The 21,525-nt window shown below is 37.7% G+C and overlaps 1 protein-coding gene across 2 annotated transcripts in view; it reads right to left on the reverse strand.

Annotated features, from left to right (window-relative positions):
* OSBPL6 (oxysterol binding protein like 6) overlaps positions 1–21,525 on the reverse strand; it is a 112,515-nt gene that overhangs the window by 35,022 nt on the left and 55,968 nt on the right. The window contains exons 7-14 of one of the 2 annotated variants that reach the window (XM_075028347.1): positions 12,009–12,104; positions 8,694–8,816; positions 5,370–5,423; positions 4,538–4,651; positions 4,254–4,418; positions 3,600–3,732; positions 3,053–3,156; positions 2,031–2,123 (exon numbers count right to left, since the gene is read on the reverse strand). In XM_075028347.1, the coding sequence (XP_074884448.1) occupies positions 2,031–2,123; positions 3,053–3,156; positions 3,600–3,732; positions 4,254–4,418; positions 4,538–4,651; positions 5,370–5,423; positions 8,694–8,816; positions 12,009–12,104 (882 nt within the window). The remainder of the gene's footprint in view (positions 1–2,030; positions 2,124–3,052; positions 3,157–3,599; positions 3,733–4,253; positions 4,419–4,537; positions 4,652–5,369; positions 5,424–8,693; positions 8,817–12,008; positions 12,105–21,525) is intronic. The other variant, XM_075028348.1, reaches the window with a different exon arrangement.

A 21,525-nucleotide genomic window follows, 5' to 3' on the forward strand; every position in this document is an offset into this window, starting at 1 on the left:
AAATGATCACAAATTAGATAAAGTGGTTCTCAGTAGTGGGTGCCTGGATAAAAAGTTTATAAAGAGTTGAGTAGTCTTGAAAAAATGACCTATAAGGAAGGCCAATGAAGCTAGAAGGAATGGCTACAGAAGAACAAAATGTGACTGTAAGGTTAAGAAGCACCTAGGCACGGGAGGAAATCCACATTTTAGTGGAATGGCAACATGACCAAATTAGGAATAACACAATGAGTCAGAGTGAGGCCATCTTCCATGGATCACAGCTTTAGACCATTCACAGGACAGGACAGCCCTTGGAAGAATAAACAATGCCTTGAGCCCATCAAACTAGGCAAGGTAACAGAGCAGCCAAAAAGGAGTCTTCATCTTCCATATAATTTAGAATAATTTTATTGTTTCTGTTTCACTGCAAATTAATTTATAAATCAATCATCAATAACTTAATGCTTTGCTCTAACAAAATAAGCTTTACATTTCCAGCATTAAGCTTGCCAGGAGTTAATGCTGACCCAGGTTAGGCAGAGTTCATTATCAACCCAGAAGTGACAGATCCATGTAGAGCAGTGCTATGCACACAAACTCTCTCAAGGGAACCTGCAAACCTACTGTATTTGAGAACTTCAGGAGCTGAGGCACAACTCCTGCCAAACCACAAACAGCAGTTTGAGAGTCAGGTGCCAAAATGACAAAAGACCAGACCAGTGTCACTTTGGCAAAGTGCAGGCAACAAAGGAACAGCTCATAATTCCTCATGACCCACCCTAGATCATCATACATTGACTGCTTTCATCATTTTTTCATCATTTTGTGGAGAGAAATTTCTCTGAGACCACTGCGGCATGAAAAAAGAACATGCCATGTTGACTCTGTCTCTTCATAGACACCAAGTACTTGCATCCACTTTCCTGATATTTTTATTTGCCTATGTTACTCAGCAGCAGGGAAACACAGTGATCCTTCAAATGCAGGTAATAGGACATGACGTCAATCACCAAAATTCCCTTGTTAATAAACCTTCTTAATCCTAACAGATGCTTCATTACTCAAACTATTGTGAGTTATCTAGTATAACAGGTAGAAAGAAAAATCACCTACTACAGCTGCAAAGAGAAGGCTGATGCAACTACAATTTCTTCTTAAGATTATTAATCTTAAATGAGTCACAGAGAGCTCCTTACTGTGCCTCTGAGTCACAGAGAACTCCTTGTTGTGCCTCTAGGGCACATATTAAAGGCTTTCAAAGTTTGCATGAATTCCAAGGAATTTAAATGGATCAAAAGTTGCTGACATTTATTTATTTTGTAGCAGACAGCACAGTGGTAATTGTTAGCTCCTGAAGTCAGTTGAATATAGCCTTCATTATCAGTTGCTCAGTGATAAAAAAGATTAGGTTTTACATTAGGCCTCAAAACATACAACTACTGACAAAACACAGTAAGACGCCCTGAATCTAGCAGTAATACAAGCGTGTTATGCTTATTTCTGTGCTTTTACTTTTCAGCTCTAAGGCAGGATGGGGTAAATTCTTTCTTCATGTAATTTATTCTTTGATTTATCCAGTTTGTTCCCATACTAGCCTTTTCCATAAGACAAGACTTGTGAAAATACTTCTCATTGGCAACATTCATAGTATGGATCTTCATAAAGACAACTGGTGTCTTTAGTATTTCATTCATGTTTTCTGCTTTTAGCTTGATGTCACCTGCTCAACTGCCCCTCTTGCCAAGTTTGAGATAGAATATGAGTATCCCCACGTGCTGCATGCATATTGCCTTGTTTGCACATTAATTGACTAGTATTCAGATCCCGCTCCTTTCCCTAGATGGCAATGTTTTCATATGCATGAAAGTAAAATCAACACTTTTCTCAGTATTTTCTCTAGGTTTTAAACAACAAACTGAAATTTAATTTACTTCATCAGGAACATAAGAGACAGTAGATTGACCTCCTATTTTCAGCTAATATATCATTTTATGCTTAAAAGTTAATCTAAAAGTACAATGAAAAGTAAAACATTGTGCATTCAGTACCTGAAGTTGAATTTTTGCATCTTTGCTGACACTTTTTGTTCTCCATCGTCTTGTGACCCGCTTGTCTTTCTTTGAAATATCTACACAGTTAGCCTACATTATACAAATAGTTAAAAGCGACAAAGTACTATTAAGTAGACACAAGCAACACAGACAGTACAGCAAGTTAGTAAAGAATTGCAGCGTTAGACATCTACAAATTAGAAAGTAAGGAGAAGAATGCCACTGCCAGGGCCCACAACTACAGCAGTGACCAGCCATAGCTATCCATACACTTCTATAAACACGTGGTATATTTAGCTTATTTAGCAAAACTACCGGTATACTTTCTTCATGAGTGCACAATATTTAGGACCAGATCTTGAAATCTTCATGGATTTCTACTTTGGTACTACTCAGAGAAATGTACACTTCACCTCTTCTTGAAATCAATGGTAAGTCTCGTTACCTCATTGGAACTAGACTTCGCAACACACGCACCACTGGAAGATTTGTGTATTTAAGGGGACTGATTGAAAAAGGAAAAAAGTATTTAGGATTTAGGATCTGCTGTTCCTTTCTTGTGGTCAAGAGGAAAACTCACCCTGAACTGTGAAACGGTCCAACCTTTGGGACCTTTGTACTATGCCCTCTTTTCTAGAGCATGCAACTTCATCTTTGAGGGTCTTTGGATGCCCACTCCTTAAAAAAAACTTAAAATAGTATCTTACTCTGCACAATAAAAACTCCTTACATATAATTTCAATGTATACATGTATTTCTATTGTAACAGTTCTCAGTTTTGCTTTGCAAATGACTTAATCATTTCATTTGTCCTATTTAACTCAAATAATTAATACATCTTAATTATTTGTTTACACATGAAACATTATTACATGTGATTAAGATAAACACATAGCATAAACCTTTCATCCAAGAGTTACTATGATTTCAGAAAATCATTAACAGACATCATCTCTATATTTCCCTTAACACAAAGAACAAATGTTTCAGTGTGATGATTTATGTTCAAGCATATTTACCTGCATGTCTGTGAAATTTGGTGCCGACTGAGTTCTCTGTAGTATTTCTAAATTTTGAAGAAGTTTACTGAGTTCCACAAGGTTCGACTGACAATGAGCAAGATCTAACACATATAAAACAAAATTACATTAGGTGCTTCAATTTGGACTTTTTTTTTTTTGCCATGATGTCCATCATTCGCACTTTATTGAATTATAAAAGTTTAATGTCCAAATCCCTGCTTGTAAGGCATCTAAGTAAAAGCTTTATTTTTAGAGATGTTGAGAACTTGTTATTTCTATGGGAGTCAGCAACAAGTCTGGACCTCAAAAGTTGATCATATTTTAGCAATGATATCCATTAAGATAATACAGATTATTAAGATAAATTGTAAAAGCAATATCCCAAAACATTCAGAGAGGGAAATTCCTACCACAAGCATCTAATTACCTGAAGAGCTAATTCATGTTCATGTAAAGATGCAACTTAACCAGTTTACTGACTATTTCTTATTTTATATCAACAAGTTTTGCTGAAAGAACAAGGCATGAAAAGGTAAAGACCAACCTTCTGCACATCTGTCCATCTCTTCAGAGTCCTGCAACCAGGCTGCTACTTTACTCTGACCAGTAGTGCAGGTGGCAGGAAGGCTGTTACTGCAAGGTATAGGAGACTGCCAGGGGAAGCTATTTTGTTGCACCTAAGGCATAATAAAATGCTTATATTTACTGTTGCTATGTTGCTTAGTCAGTGTAATCACCATACTACTTCAGAATAAGAAAACAAAATTGCACTGTGATTTCAGTGACATCTGTGATTTGACTATATAGTTGCCCAAGATGCAGATTTTTCTGAACAGCATGTTGGAGAACCAAACCAAGAACCTCACAAGCAAACTGTGTTTGCTAACTACCAGTTAGAAAAGCTGTTGTTTAAGAACATTATCAAAAAGTAAAGAAATAGATTTATCCCTGATGACAAAGGCAAGTGCAAATTGTTCTAGGGATGGTGAATTCTTTGCTAGATCTCTACAGCAGCCCATTGGTGAAGGCTGCAGTAAGGCTAAATTAGACAGTCTTTCAGCTGCACATACAGCTTTTTGCTGACCATTGATTCCCACAGTGGAAACTCCTCTCTATCGGCATTACAAGCAGAGACCACTGAAACTGCTCATGAGCAAGCCTGGCAGGCATGAGTTTTCAACAAAAGAACACTACATACCTTTCCATCCGACACATTAGCAGCTGGTGAAGATTCTGTAGTAGAGGCTGAAGGGAATATATGAAAGCTAGCATCTCTTGGAGATCTCACAATCTCATTCTGACGGTACAACCGGTGATGGCGTAATTTTGAAACCCATGCATCAAATGAATCCTGGGACTTCACCTGGAAACAAATTCACTATCAGGAAAGCATTCAAAAAACTACTTTTCTGCACGTCTTTTACAGTTTTATTTATTTCCGCTGTGGGTGAAAAGAGAATAAGTATTTGCACCACTTTTTACCTTCAGATGATAGATGTGTTCTTCTGTGTCAAGATCTATTCTACGAGCCTTCTTTTTTATAGACATAACTGATAAACCAACATCAATGCTCCCGTGGACTTTGCCTTTCTGTATCTAAAATCAAAAAGCAGGGTAAGAAAATGGCAGTATCATGCACTTCTTCACTATATTTACAGAAGAATATCTGGTGCTGGAATGGTTTCCCATTTTATGAACTTTTTAATATAAAGCCACATTAAAAAATAAAACCTGTAGTCAGACTAACCACTTACTATATTTACAGACAGAGAAAAGTATCTCACAAGAAGTGCTCGGTACAGAGCCAACTCCAAAATTAAAGTGTGTTGTTTCACACCAATACACAGTTACAGGTGAGTGAGAATCAGAGAAAATTAGACAGTACTCGGCTCCCTGCTCCTACCACTTGATAGTTATTGGTATCAGATCTAACTAATTTAATGCTACCCTTTATATCTCTTGAGTACATTGTAATCACTTCTGTGCCCTATCCACATGTCTCACAATAATCAGCTCTGACTGACATAAAAATTGAAAAGGAAAAACACATGGTCAGGCTAATCTCTCAAGCACCTTCATTAAATAAACTACTTTAAGTAATGTAGTTTTTATTTTCATATAAGTAAGAAAAGGTAGAGTTCTTGAGGACAAAACTCAACCAAAATCTTACATGCTTTCCATATACAGATCTCTCTTTGAAAACAGCTTTCATGTGTGCACTATCATAAATATGCCTAGAGTGAGTATGAGAGTTAATCACCCTGGCAGGCTGAATTCCAATACAAATTTTAAAATGGTGTTCAACTTTACTTACATCAATTGGTGACTTTGAATATTTCAACATTCCATTATCCAGGACAAAAAACCTCTGAAAGAAAAAAAAAAATTCTTTCTTAATGAGCAGATGCAATTTAAACTATGTACAATAATTCATCTGCAAAAGAAGACGATTACTCTGTAGCAATTAAGGAATATTTGTGGGTTGAAAAGACAGGATAAATACAGTATTGAATAATTTTCTTGCTTGTTTTTTGAACAACAATTATCTTCTAGGCAAGAAAAAACAGATTCTCTTTTTTCAACATTCTGTGCTAGGTTTAACTTAACAAACCTCAATAATGAAGGGTATTTTTTCAGTTTTCGAGCCAATTCAATAAACTCTGTAAGACACTGTATGTCTGTTTCTTCATTTTCTTCCCACGTTTCAAATTTACAACCTACCTTTCCTATCCAGAAACTGAAAAGTTTTTCCTAGTGCAAGACCTACATCCCAAAAGAAAGACCCACATAGGGATGTTGTGGTCTCCTTGATCTCCAGCTGAGAAAAAAATGCAGGCTGAGAGACACCGCTCTACAATCCAAAATTTTGTGCCTCATGGCAGACCTCTATGCAGTGAGAGAAAGATGAGAGTGTAATTTGTGCTGATGATACCTTTTCTAGCTGTAATGTAGCTAATACAGGTATTAGTACAAGTGTAAATATTACAGCATTCCCAGCAACATACCCAGGTCATGGGAGGGCTTACGTTTTGGGTGTTACATCATTGATACGGTGTGAGCCACTACATCTTCACTGACATAGTTACCAGGGCTAGGGTAACCTGGCAATGCCTATCTGTGCCATTGCTACACCTTTATTTTGCCAAGTGGCTCTTAAAACAGAGAGCAGAATTCAAAGCGTGTTTCTCCTGCAATTAAAGTTGCCCTAGCTTGTGTGTACTAGACCACTTAATCTGCATTGCAGACAAGTTAGCACAGACTTTGGCACACAGCATAAAGATACAGCCTAACAGGAAACCTAGACTTTAAATGAGATCCACTAACTTGTGTTTACCACCATTAACTTTTAAAACATGCTAATTAAGAGAAACTAGTTCATATTTTTAGAGTCTAACCTAAAGCACTAATCTATGTTAAAAATCTAGAACACAGCAAAATATTATGCTAGACTCTCTAAGCTGTCTGACATGGAAAGGAAGGATCATGTTTTCATGATGTGAACCTGTTAAATCAACACTATAAGCACGGTCAGTAGTTAGATGGCAGAAAATATCTCCTGAAGATGGTTCGGGAAATTATGTCAGTCAGGGCGAGAAAACTGTGCTTTCCTGAGACGTAACTTCTTAAATAAGATGTCAAAACAACAGGAGGGCTTTTAGTTCTGGGTTGTTTTAAACTAGGTGTGGTCATTAACGGACTTCACAAGAACATGATATTCATTTCATATTGTTCTGCCTAAGTTCCACACACAAAAGAAAATGACCTTTCCTCATATTTCGTTCCAAAGCATACTGCACTTCAGAAAATAAGCTACTCTCCAAGTTGTACACATTATACCTGGTATGCTGCTAAAGCATATTCAGAACCATCAGAATATGACATGCGACGTTCAACAGACAGAGGATGCTATGGCTTTGCTAGCAGAACACTAACACAGCACATGCTACAGTTACTGTCTCTGGAATTCCTCACTGGGCTCTCAGCACTAAGTATTGTTATGGAAACTGCAGGATATTGAGGCAGCAGTTAGAAAAAAACCCCAAACTTATTAACAAATCCACAGTTTCTAAACATAAGTTCAGCATAGATCCTTAGGTGAAACGCAAGGCAGAGTAGAGGGGAATACTGAACTGTGAAGCTTTTAATCACATTAAAAATTACTTACACAGGTAACTGTTCTCAAGTCAGCATGAAAAACAGATCATCAGTAGTGATCTCCTTTATAGAACTGTGAAAATTGGACTCCCTGTGCTCTCCTATAAAGTTCCTCACCAAAACAGACACTTGTCCAACAAACAACACATTAACATAATGTATTTTAGAGGAGCGGAAGCAGCAGGTTATTCCATATATTCTTATATATCTGATTAATTGTTTGGGATTGTTTGGTTTTGGTTTTTTTTTGGGGGGGGGTGTTTGTGGGGGTTTTGGTGTGCTTGTTTGGTTGGTTTTTTTAAAATAAGCTCTCCTTTTCTGTTCTTTCAGTGTTTCAGGTATGTCAGTTTGAAATCCTTTAATACCCCTAGACTAAATTCAAGTAGTGTATATGTATTTGGTTGCTGAAACTACAAACCCTACTTAAGTAAAACAAAACAAAAAAACTCTAAGGTAGATAGGCATGCACAAAAAAGGGTGGCAGGCATATGTACAAGTTAGTATAACATTCAGAAAGAATAGAGAAATTAGAAAAAAGTGTAATTTATACTAGTATGGACTGAATTGGGACTCAGACCTGAGTAAGTCCCACAGTGTTTAGCAAAAAAAAGGTAATGCTTTCCCAGAAAAAACATCACATATAACAAATGGTTTCACTATCCTTTGCAATAAAACACATTCTATCTTAGAAAATTATCCTGCTTCAAGTACCCTCAGCTACAAAAAGACAGGTAAGTGCCAATACCACACATCTTGTTGCTAAAAAAGGGGAAAAAATGTAATTACTGTAGTATAAAATACAGGCAAAAGAGTTTATGAACACGAGGTTTAGGGCTAACAAAAGTTAGAATTATGCATGGAAAAATGTCTCCAAATTAACTAAAGAGAAAAGAGATTTGGAGCTGAGTTTCAGGGTGGTTTGGTTTGGTTTTTTTAAATGGAAACATCTAATGGTGAAAGTGCAGAGTCCCACTGCATGCCCACACAGAAGATTGCAATCAAGAAGACAAACAAAATTCAGGGACAAAGCTGAGCAAATCTGCCCAGTCAGCATGCCTGAAGGGGAATGCTCTCCCATATGAACTCCTTGGGTCCATGCAAAAGTCCCTCAAGCTCTCCTCTGCTATCATAAAGTCCTGTGTACTTTTATGTAAAGTCAATGCAATCTTACAGTACACAGCTATATTTGGTTATAATATAGTGGAAAGAACAAAAGGGATATTGATTAAACCTCTTAAACCACAAGGCATCTGCTGATTATTTACAGCTTCTGCCTGGATTTTGAATACAACATTAGGCAGCAGGCACTGCAATATGGAAGCCATGAGCTGTGTGTGCAAATTAATTCTTTATGCAATTTGAAGAAAAAATGTTACACACAAAAGTCCTGGGCATTTATTTGACATCCTAACTTCCTCTAGACAAAAAATCCCAACTCACAAAATGAGGTAATAAACTTTTGACTGTTTCATGAGACATTTACCTTATGCCAACCTTTTAAAGGCCATTTTCTCTTTTTCAGCATGAAACCTTCATGTTTGTCTGGCTTTTGGACATTGGTCTGGCCTATTTTCAGACCCTCTATGATTTCCCAGCTGTCAGGTTCCTGGTGAAAAAGTATGAAGACACACTGATTAATTAACTGTACATACACATGATGAAAAATTGCACTTACATGTAGCACAAAGTCTCCAGTGCAAGACAAAGAGTAAAGGAGGGCTAGGCTTTTAAATCAGCCTATTTAGGTACCAAACTACATGGTCACTGTATTATGTCCAGCTGTATCTCATTTAGAACTACTGAATATTAGTATTTTTGGAAGTCTAACCCTTACCAGGTAACTAAAAGGAAGCTGAAGCTTTTTAAAAAGTCTGGCACTGTAAATGAAGGACAATCTGAGGGTGGGCCTGGACATGCTGTTCACAACAGGCACTGCGTCCCAATGAAATAAATACATCCAAATACATGAAAACAGGATCAAATTGTGGCTGAGCTAAGTATAAGAAAGGTCAGACCTGCTACTGGAGGTAACAGTGTGAAAGTGCAGGTGGCTCTTACCACCTGTTAAGGCTATCCAGAAGGCACCCCACAAATTAGCGCTGCACTGTAAGAACTAAAAGGACTGAAGAGATCTTGCAATCTCTTGGGTTATGGGCAGAATCTGCATGTTAAAAATGTACCTTTACTCAGAGCATTCCTTATCTAAGAAAGAAGGGATCATGAGATTAAATGAGGAAGAAACCATACTGTTAAATATATGGGCATATATTAACAGTCCTCTTTGTGGTATTCCCTGATCATAAAAAATGGTAAATTTTCTGATCTTTAAGGTGCAAGCTACAGTGATTCTGGATACTCTAATTTTTCCTTAAAATTAGAAAAACAAGCAGAAGAGGTTGGTTTGTTGTTGGTTTTGAATGCAGCCAGCTCTTGTCTTCGAAGGCATTTTATGACAGTTTCACAGGTTAATTGTGCCTTTAGAAATCTGCAAAAGGAAATTAGTCTTTTTTAAATTTTCCTGTATTCATATTCACTGCATTAAGAGAAATTTATAGGAAAGCTAACTAATTTTCTCTCTAGAGAAAAGAATAGGAACTGTATCATTTCAGATACAACCAACTGTATGCCTTTCAGGGAGCCAATTAAAGCATATGTCTTGTACACACCACTTCTTAAGCATGACAACTTGTACAACTCAAGCCAGACTTATAATATACCATAGTGAATGCTTAAAGAACAATATTTTTAAGGAGAAAAAACAGACTTATGCCTTTATTTCTGTCCTCTTGCTACCACTGTAATCAACAAAATTATGTACCAATTTAAAAATCTCCTATTGCCTGCTCATTAAGACTCTATTTTACTAATTGTATACCACAAAGTTGTAAACTTGCATTTTCTCAGCTGATCTGTCGCAACTCCCTGCAATGTTATGAAAAGTTAGAGAGGGAGGAGGTCCTACAGCATCAAACATTTAAAGGGGAAAAAAAATTGTCTCCTCCATTTCCCACAAAACTATTCAAAGCCGAGCACTGTCAGTCTTCCATAACACCTCCAATTAAGTTATACAGCCTTGACAATGTTAACATTACTATTATGAAAATATGATTTCAAAAGTAACAGCAAATTTCAAATCTACAATTTTCAATACGATCTTGTTATTTTGAGGAGGGTCAAAAGTTCTATCCCAAATAGTATATACTGCAGTAAATTTTGATAGAAAAGTTTACTCAGTTTAGTTTTCCCTGCATAACTGTGAACTGGAACTATGCCAGTGCTTGTAAATACCATGATCAAAACCCTGCTTTTTTACTTCCCTATGTTTTGCTTGGATATTCTATTTCCAATACTGTAGAGGGAAGCACACATGCATTATTTTTTCCCTACAAAGAAGCACTTGGCACTTAAGAGGGGCAAATTAAACTGTGAGTCTCCTGGGGTGAGCAGAGAATCTCTCTCTGCAACTGTGCCAACTGATTCTTCACCATATTGATTTCTCCTTTAGAAGATCAGCTGCAGGCACAAGTCTTTTATCTACTAGATAACATCAGTATTGATTACTTCTCAACTAGAAATCACACAATCTCATATAGCTATTCATTGAGACAAAAGGCCCAATACAGAAGGACAAAATGAGCAATTATTCAGTGCAATGTGGATACCTGTCTTCTGCTGCACCAGTGCTACAAGCTGTTCCTAAAACCATCCTAACAATCCTAACTGTGCCTCATCCCACAGGTTTGGTGTGATAAGATATGCCCAATACAAGGGGCGTTATGCAAGAGCAGTCAGAAACAGGAAAACCAAAGTGAAAGTGATATGCTTGAAGGGTCCTCATACAATGCCAATTCTCAAGTCCAGCATTAGTACTTTAGGACTTCTGCAATTCCCTACATAATATGTGAGAAACAGCCCTGCGTGAAGCAGCAGGACCAGGGGAACACAAGCACAACTTACAGTCCCTGAGTCTGCATATGCCCCAGGTATTGGGAGTAAGGGAGCCACTACCAACAGCTTTCTGAACCTACTATTTTTGTCTGCAAAGTATTTCTTTTCCAGATAAAACAGAATGAACCATTTCATTTTCCCTGGATGAACAGAATGTTTCCTTTTGAATTTGTTTTACCACTTCTGTTTCAGAACTTACAGACATTTAATTTCAGATTTTTCTTTTCCACCAAATATTCCATCACAGCATGCTCACCTTTTCAGTAACAATCTTACTTTTTCATATAAGCATCTTAAAATGAAGCCTTCTTTACGTGGAATTAGACTTATCTGAAATCAGTTATTCCAAAACTGAGGAATTCAGCCAGCAAGAAATTGACTGTAAAGCACCACACACAAGGCTGCACCTTTCAGGAACTGGTGGTTACTCCTACAGTTCTATCCATTTCTCGGCCTCAGGACAGAAGGTCTCATCAAGAGATTTTAAGTTTCAAATTTTAAGAAACCACCCACAAGGGATGTCATTAGGACTTATATTTTAAATTAATATCATTATTGATTAGCAGCACTTTTGCAATTGGATATGATTTGCTCTACCTTAATAAGAGGATTAGACTGGATCATTTCTCAAAGTCGCTTCTAGCCCCATACTTTGAGATCGTAAAACTTGTTCCTGGGGGCCATCCATGGCCCCTCTGACACCTCAGCTGGGGAATAGGAAGCTCCAGGGCAGGCTCACAATATACTCAGTGGTAGAATCATACAAAATATCCCAAAGCTGTTAGTGAAACTACTTTGAAACTACAGAGGGAAAGTCATCACCCAGATTACAGCCCATGCTTTTGCTTACCTTGGATAGAGAGACAGGGTCACTTTCAAGGAACTGCTTGCTTAAAGAAGGGTCTGTGCTCCCCGAAGAAGCCTTCCGCTCCAAAATATGAACACTCTTAAAAAATAAAAAAGTAATTAAAGAGAACAACTTATCATTCAATGTTACTTTTAAAAATACATATTAAGTAATGAATGACAAATTACAATCCTTATATAAAGTATCAGCATCACAGCTCAAAATGTATGAAGTACTACCCATGCATAACATAACTGCACAAATAGTTTGTCTTCTGAGGCAATACACCTCTCTTTCTTTTTTTACCATTCATTTTTAAACTAATTATTCTGTTCAGCCTAGAAATGACTGGGAACTAAAAAAAGCGAGGAAAGACAAGTAATGCAGTTCTTACCTACAGAGATGCAAAGTGCTCCAAGCCAGCCTATTATGTTTTCTGCTAAGATACAAGATGCCGAGTATACATATCAAGCAGTCGGCACTATCCTACATTCATTCCTGAAGCAAACCATTGCACATAAGACATTACTGCCTCTAACATATTCATTATCACGCCTTAACATTTTGTTATTGGCTTCTCAACTGAGGTGAAGTTAACTCATTACATGAGTGCTTTTAATAGATTACAAGTGTTCACAAGATCAGTTACTGGGTCTCAGCTGACAGGCTTGCTGGTGAACATTTATGCAACATAATGATCTTAAACTATCACAGCTGTTTTCATGTGCAACAATACTATAAAATTTTATATCTTCAAAGCATGGTCCAAAAATGAAATTCATAATGTCATAACTAGTCTTGAAAAAATTGCTATTTTTTAAAGACATCTAAAAATGTCTTCCCATTTTCCAGAAATGTTTCACTCATATTTTGTAAACGAAAAAGCATTTTTTCTACAGGAGAAAACAACCACATTCTGCCTGCTTGGATTTGCATTTCATTCTCCGGTGAAATTTTGCTACATAGCTCATATTATTATTTGGTAAGAATTGTACTACAACATGTGAGTAGTATCTTTTGGGCATGAAATAAAACTATTTCATTTCCAGGACATGTAGCACGTCAACAAACTCGCAATTGCAATTACCCTCTGAGAAGGGTAAGTTTTCTCAACTGAAAAGAACAATTAAATTTTGTTCACAATTAAGCTTCTTTACGTTCACTGAAAAAGAGATTACGCAGGTACAAGTGACAGCAGAAACAATCAGAGAATATAAAAATACATACAAACAGCAGAGTAAATATTATTGTTTATACAGATAACTAAGTACATAAGGACCATAACCAAACTAAATGAAAATAAACACAGCTATTCATATAAATTCATATATAACACAGACTACGTCTTGCTGCAGAGCAACACACAGACCTTCATTGTTCTCTTTCAATTTGCAACTGTGAATGAGAAGGAAAATATGGAGATTGTCTCTGTTGTCAGTGGAGATTAATAAGCATCCCTGCCACTATGCAACAATAATCGGCATTTATTTTCAATTACTTTAAATTTAATTTTACAATGAAGAATATGAAAAAGCACCAATATTATGTTACCTGCTACATTCCCCAGGGCCAACCAGCAAAAGCTTTGTCATCTATGCTTTGAAATCTGCTTTATTCAAAGAAAGCCAATCTTATTAATTAGCCCAATGTCTATTACTAGCCAGATGAGAAAAATGTTTGTATTTATGCAGCACAGGTTCCTACATTACATGTCAACTATTTTAATATGCTTGTTTGAGCTGAGCACCACAAAGTTACTAATGATAAACAATGATAAAGTTTTATCATCAAATAGATGAAATGCACACAGTATCACACTTAAACAATATAAAAGAAAGCCTAAATCTGTTCCTCCAAGGAAGATTAAAATGTCGCCTGATTAGCATAATCAGGACGATTCCCAACTTTCTTGCCAGTTTTGTTTGGCAGGCAGGAATCCCTCCATCTTGAGATGGAGCAATGCCCAACACAGATGTTCTGAAGGTCTCATATGTAGCAGCTGGTGCAGTTTGTTGTTACATAACTGCAATTTCATTTTGTACAATATTTAGAGTGAAGTAACCCAACAGCCCTTGGCTTGCCAGATTTCCAGTGACATTTTCAATCGCATGATTTTAAGGCAAGGGGGTTTTGTGCCTTTTTTTTTTTTTTTTTTTTTTTAAATCGGTCCTCAGTCATTACAGTTCCACTTCAGTTGAGAAATACATTATTAGCTAACAGCACTTTAACGACTGCTGACTTATTCAACTATTTGTTTGGAAATAAGAAAATGAACACTTTTAAAATAAAATTTCCTTTTTTACAGTCCTTACTTCTTCAAGAAGTGTTGTCTTGTTGTCTGTAAATGTCTGCTTTCCAATTCTTTTCTGTCATGACCACCATTACACTGATGCAAAATCATTTCTTTAAATTTGTGACATGTCTCTAGCATAATATTACTTGGTGCAAAATGTTTTCCATTAATCATTTTATCTTTCTGCAAAACTACAGCTAGAAATTACACAATTATTTGATATTTTGAAAAGCAGCTATTTTTATAATGCAAAACTTTAGCTATTTAGCATCACAGAAATAAAAATTACTTAGATCTTGAAGTTATTATCAAGGTTTTTTTGCTTTAACAAGAAAAATAGAGTTAGTAAAGGAAGCAGTTAGAAAAAGCTGATGCGAAGAAAAGGAAGAAAGAGGCAGATCAATACAGCTTCTGGGTTTTCTTTATACAAACAGAAAAATGAATAATCTATTAATCTTGGCATATCAATCAGTCTGGCACTCTCAGTCCTCTCATCCCAAGAATACAGGCAGACAAAATCAACGCCTGCACTGCTCCGTTCTAGACAGCCCTCATGCTTCAGGACTACCTGTGCGCTACAGCTGGCTTGTCCTGGAGAAAAACGCCAGCACCATCAAGTTCTGTGTGCTCTTGGAAATTAATTCAACAAGATTACAAGTTTACCTGAAATTGCTCTGTAATCCCATTGCTAAATCTTAGTCCTAACTACAATCTTTCCTTCAGCTTTGAGATTATTCACAACATACATTATATATGTGAGCACACATTTGCCCCAAAATGCCCCTAACAAGCCTACACATGAGGAACACAAATGCTGATTCTGCCCTGCATTTTTTTCATGTTGCATACCAAAGACATGTGAGGGAGAAGGAAGCTGATGGAGAGAATAACAATATGATGTTGTTTCATATTCTCATCTTCTCTGAAGAGCAAGAATGGAAAAAGTATTTTACAATATTTTTCTATATATCTTGCGAACTCTGTTTCTCAGCTAAGAGTTCAGCAATCCATTCATTTCATCCACCAGAACAAACGCTAGCACATGGAGCATCTGGTCTCCATCAGGCTAGAGGCTGAAGACCCAAACGTTTCTTAACTGAATCTGATTTCCCATTAAAAGAAAAGACATTCAAACATTTTCAAAGGGAAGGCAAGGAAAGAAGATATTGGGTAAGTAGAGATAGGAAATCCAGTGAAGGACAAGTCTGGCACTCATGCCTTTCTTTCTGCTTCACTGCTTAATTACTTAATGGAATTTAATTATATTTAATGCAATGAGTTCTCTCTAATTTATAATTTATTCATCTTCAAGAAAAAGACAAGCTGGTGAGGAATTTATCACTCACATTGGACTCAGAGTCTCTTTAGTTCAGAAACATGCACAACATGTGGCTAACAGTTAATTAATGAAAAAAAATTGGTAGGTCATTTTGTTTGCTCACAGCATTCAGCAGTCTTCAACACCCATAACCACGGGGCCTAGACATACATTGTTCTACAACAGTAATTTAAAACAGAGCTTTTCTCTCTGGGTTTTTTGTGTTGTTTTTTTTTCAATCTGAAGGACTAACTAGCGCATCTTTTATTATCTGCTATTCACTGGCATTCTTTTTGCAACCTAGCTACCCCTGCACAGACCTGTGTTCTTATTTGAATTCTGTTTAGTATGAAGTGCAATGCTTTATCACTTTCTCTCAACTAAAAACACAGTATTCCCCAGTCATCTGAAATACAGCAGCAGTAATAAGGTAGATACAGATTTGACTGCAGGCATACCAGTTTTTACTACTGTGATATATGCTGAGTTAATCTGCAATATTATTTGCAAATGGAATAACCTTGAAATTTGCTTTCATCTTAGGCTGCTTCTCAGTCAGCTCTAGCTTTCCTTCTGTTGATGTTGGAATAAAGACAGAGTCTTGAATATCACTGTGAGAGAAGGGTGAGTACAAAGCAAAACAACCACATCTCCATCAGTGTATTTCTCCTTTCTTTCTTCTAGCACATTTTTTTTTCTTCATATAAAGCAACCATGGTCCTATTCTCATCCTCAGTCTCTCCTGTTGACACTGCTCCAAAGCCATTTTCAACAATCTGGGCTATCAACCAACAGACAAAGGAACTTAACAATACTTTATGAATAGCACATGTAGTTAATCTTTTTTTTTCCCCTTCTTGTAGCACATGCTTGTCTTGTACAGAAATGTGCTTAAGAGCAACATTTTCTCTTTGTAACCTTTTTACTGCAAGACAAGTATATCTAAGCAGCAGTTGTGTAGCATACTAGTAACATAGAGGTATGTTATGTCTCTTCTTCTTTCCTGGGATATGCAAAATAAATACTTCCTGTGTTACAGAAACGTCAAGGATTTGTTAGCTCAGGAGCTGTCTGTCAGCCCTTTCTGGAACTCCAGCTTTGTATTGTATGTAGCACTTCACGTCAATGCTTTTAGGCTCTGGAAGCAAAGAAGCCTTTGCTTTTCAAGGTACTTTTTGACAAACTCTGAAGACAAATAAGCTCTTGCTCCTCTGAAGAGCTTCTTGGAGGGAAGTATTAGCAAAACTGGATAAAACAGAAAGGAGCTATCATTGTAACAGCAATCTTCTCTTTGCCAGAGTGACGGTTTGGAATAACTACAAAGTCACAGTCTGGGCCTTTAATGACAATCTTCTCCTTTGACACTTTAGATTTTGACACGCTTATCTCAAAATAGAGCAAACAGATAAATTGACAATATCTGACAGAATTCAAATGTTTGCTAATGATACAAAGCTTTTTTATGAATATTGAATAATCACAATTAAAAGGATTGATATTTCGCTAAATAGTCTCAGGCTAGCAATTCATTTTATTAGTCCCGATGTAGTTAAAAATAAAAGGAGGGGAAATAAAATTACATACACAAAAGAAAACCATTCCTTGATATCTTAATTTGTTAACTAATGAAAGCATTCTAGACGTTGAATGGCCTTCTTCAGAAAATATATGCAGTTTTTACTTTAATAAATGGTTGCAAGGGAGTTTAAGTTAACACAGATCATAAGCCAAAAAGTTGGACACTCACCTAAAAAAGTGCATAGGTTCAAAATAAAAGAATGCCCTTTCTTCTTGGGGCTTTTTTTCACATCCTTGTGTAAGCTACCCACTTAAGACTTTCTCAATACCCTTTAAACTTTAATATATGCAGTACAAAAATAGAGGAGCTAGGAAAAAAGGGGTTATAAAAAATTTGTAATCTTTTTTTTTTTTTTTTAACATGAACTCTTATTCTACTGGGGAAAAAAGAAGTTTGGATGTAACAGCTTCATTTTCAATTCCAAGACAAAGTATTTATTAAAAACAGAAAAAGAGAGATGTCAGAACAGCAAATAGCTTTACTAAGGCACACATTTATTCTGCCTAATACATTTGTATGTCTTGAATGTGGATAATGCCAATCGTGCATGAGTGTCTTGAAGACAGAAGCCTTCATATCATACCTGCCATCATCCTCCCTCTTCTTTTCACTATTGTGTCTTTTCTCTCCATTGCACTTCTTCCCTCTGAATTCATGTGTGTTTGTGTACACAAACATTCCTCACTGATCCCAGACAGCCCATTTTGGATCAAGTTGCAGTTAGAAAATAAGTCCGTATTATAGTAGTATCAATCAATGTTCGAGGACACGTGAATTGTATGAATAGTCTCTTTTTTTTAAAATGTAAAAGCCAACCTTTTAGTTTATATTCTCAAGGAAAGTGAGATATGATCATGTAGGTATGAACGTGCATGCATGGTAGAGGGGAAAACATGAGACAGGAGGAATGCAAGAGTGACCATATTCCAAAAACACAACTTTAAGTTATCTATCATAATTTGCACAGATAATTAAACTTTTATGTGAGCAATTTCCCTGGTTTTGTAATATAAACTAGCTACATACATCATTTCTAATCAAACTGACATGGTTTAAAAAAAGAAATCTTTCTTCATAGCACTTCAGCATTCTCCATGCAGTCTGTAAAGCACTCCTATAGGTAAGACAGGGGAAACATAACCACCATTTTTAAAAAGGGAAAGTAGGAAGACTCAGCGAACTACAGGCCAGTCAGTCTCACCTCTGTGCCCAGCAAGATCATGGAGCAAATCCTCCTGGAAACTACTACGCTAAGGCACATGAAAAATAATGAGGTAATTGGTGACAGCCAACATGGCTTCACTAAGAGCAAATCATGCCTGACAAATTTGGTCGCCTTCTACAATGGGGTTACAGCATCGGTGGATAAGGGAAGAGCAAAGGACATCATCTACCTGGACTTGTGCAAGGCATTTGATACTGTCCCACACAACATCCTCGTCTCTAAATTGGAGAGACATGGATTTGATGGATGGATCACTTCGTGGATAAGGAATTGGCTGGATGGCTGCACTCAGAGTTGCAGTCAACAGCTTGATGTCCAAGTGGAGACTAGTGACAAGTGGTGTTCCTCAGGGGTTGGTATTGGGACCAGTGCTGTTTAACATCTTTGGCAACATAGACAGTGGGATCAAGTGCACCGTCAGCAAGTTTGCCAATGGTACTAAGCTGTGTGGTGCAGTTGACACACTGGAGGGAAGGGATGCCATCCAGAGGGACCTTGAGAGGTGGGCTTGTGTGAATCTCATGAAGTTAAACAAGGCCAAGCAGAAGGTTCTGCATGTGGATTGGGCAATGAGTGGATTGAGAGCAGCCCTGAGGAGAAGGACTTGGGGGTATTAGTGGATGAAAACTGAATGTGAGCCAGCAGTGTGTGCTCGCAGTCCAGAAAGCCAGTTGCATTCTGGGCTGCATTGAGAAGTGTGGCTAGCAGGTTGATGGAGGTGATTCTACCCCTCTACTCTGCTCCCCTGAGACACCACCTGGAGTACTGCGTTCAGCTCTGGAGCCACTGACTTAAGAAGGACCTGTTGGAGCGAGTCCAGAGGGGGGCCATGAAGATGATCGGGGCAGGAGCACCTCTCCTATGAAGACAGGCTGAGAGAGTTGGGATTGTTCAGCCTGGAGAAGAGAAGGCTCCAGGAAGATCTTATAGCAGGAAAGCTGGGGAGGGACTTTTTCCAAGGGCAGGTAGTGATAGGACAAGGGATAATGGCTTTAGACTGAAAGGGGGTAGATTTAGATTAGTAATTAGGAAAAATTTCTTTACTGTGAGAGTGGTGAAGGCACTGGAACAGGTTGCCCAGAGAGGCTGTGGATGTCCCATCCCTGGAAGTGTTCAAGGCCAGGTTGGATGGGGCTTTGAGCAGCCTGGTCTAGTGGAAGGTGTCCCTGCCCATGGCAGGGGGTTTGGAACTTGATGATCTTTAAGGTCCCTTCCTACCCAAACCATTCTATGATTCTATGATTACTCAGATAGCAATGTTTACGAAGCTCAGAGAACATGTACACACGGCCCCACGGGACAGCCTGGCATGCACACTATCACTGCCAAGAATCAAATCAAGCCTCCTGCACAACCTTTTTTTTCCTCACAGGTCTTTCAGACATTGTGCTGGCTTGCCTTATAGACCAGGCTATTTGTCTATCCTTGACCGCTCCAGCCCATTTTATTTCTTCAACAGCTTTAAGGCCAAGTCCTTCTTAGAAAGAGGCAGCATCTCCCTCTATTAATCTCCAGGATTGTACTCTGGGAGATCCTGTCTCCAAACCACTACAGTATTACCAAGGGCAGGGGCACTCATCTAAGTATCTATTGATTGGAGAGGGCCCATCCAGTGTACATGCACACAGGCATACTTCTTCTGGTTGCCATGTATCTATCATGTAAATTCTAGGCAGAAATACAGGCACAAGATGAGGGACATCTGCTGCATGCCTGTGGTTGGCTTCACAACATACAGACAGCAAGCCTGATGCATCCAACATGAATTGGGCTCCTGGGCATGTGTTGCTACCAACAGGTACCAGCAGCCCTGCCCCCAAGGATTCCCAGTGCTGGAGCAGCAATGCCTCACACTTTCAATGCACCCATCAGCATTGGTGCTCAGGGGGAGCCTGTCTCAACCCTGGGGTCAGTCTGTACCAAATCCCTCTGAGTCTTAATGACATGGGTTCCTACCCTGTCCCTGGACAAATCCGTAGTCCAGAGAGCTTCGCTCTGAAAGTCCTTACCTTCTTCTAAAGGTCTGATTGTGCCACATGTAAATGTTCACTCATCAAGTAGTTCGCTGTTATCCACTTGAGTGATGAAAAAGGAATCTAACGGGCCTGAGATTTATGATTTCATTTCAGACAAGTGCTATGGCATTGAACTTAAGGTAACATTCACATGGGTGTCCTACAGCTTCATAAGTTACTCTACTCATTGTTTCAGACATTTTTTCAGCTACTGAAGTAAGACCCACTACCTCCTGAACCTAAGGAACATTTTCAAACTCTATTAAAGACACAGAATTATCAAAAAAAATCTTGTAGAGCAGCAGGAGCTAACCAATTTAAAGAATAATTGTATGGTTTTGTGAACAATTTTGCCACTTCATTCTTTGGCTCCCTCAGAACATTTGCTTGCTCCAGTGAGTTGCTGCCTTTAAAGTACTTATTTAACACTTCCTGTTCTAATGCCGCTTCAACTGTATTATGTGAAGAGAGTTAATTAGGAAAGAGAGCAAAAGAGAATTACATCACTGTAATAACAGTACTTGGCATTTAGTAGCATCTTCAGTTTGAAACTCTCAAAGAGATTAGTAATTATTACTTAAATAATTCTCACAAACTACTAAGAAGTAAAAACACTCTTAAGTTTATGCTTTGCTAAAGACCAAAGCTAGGAATAAGGCTCCATGTTCTCAGGTCTGTAGTTTAACTACTAGACAACTGTCCATCCTTGCCTTTCTTTCTTTTAAAGTCACAGAGAGACAGAAACAAGTAAAATTTACAGGTTAGCCACCAAGAATTTTTTTCTAGATGTCACATCAGGCTGTCAGCAGTGAGCAAGAATGTAGGTTGATACTCAATTTAAGAATAAAGAAGGGATATAAACATCCTCAGACTTCTCTTCCACATGGAATATATTATGTTATATTATATTGCAACCTTGTATGAGCAACACTGTCTAAGGCACACTAGACAGATAGGCAAGCATGGTAAATATCCCAATCAATTATATTGTCATTGTTTATGAGGCAGAAATCTATAATGCATCCTTGATACTGTGTCACTGATCATAACTGGTCTTAAAGAAAGAGAAAGTTGAGTTTGAGGTATCTCA

The sequence above is a fragment of the Buteo buteo genome, chromosome 5 (assembly GCF_964188355.1).
Source record: "Buteo buteo chromosome 5, bButBut1.hap1.1, whole genome shotgun sequence".
NCBI classification, from domain to species: domain Eukaryota; kingdom Metazoa; phylum Chordata; class Aves; order Accipitriformes; family Accipitridae; genus Buteo; species Buteo buteo.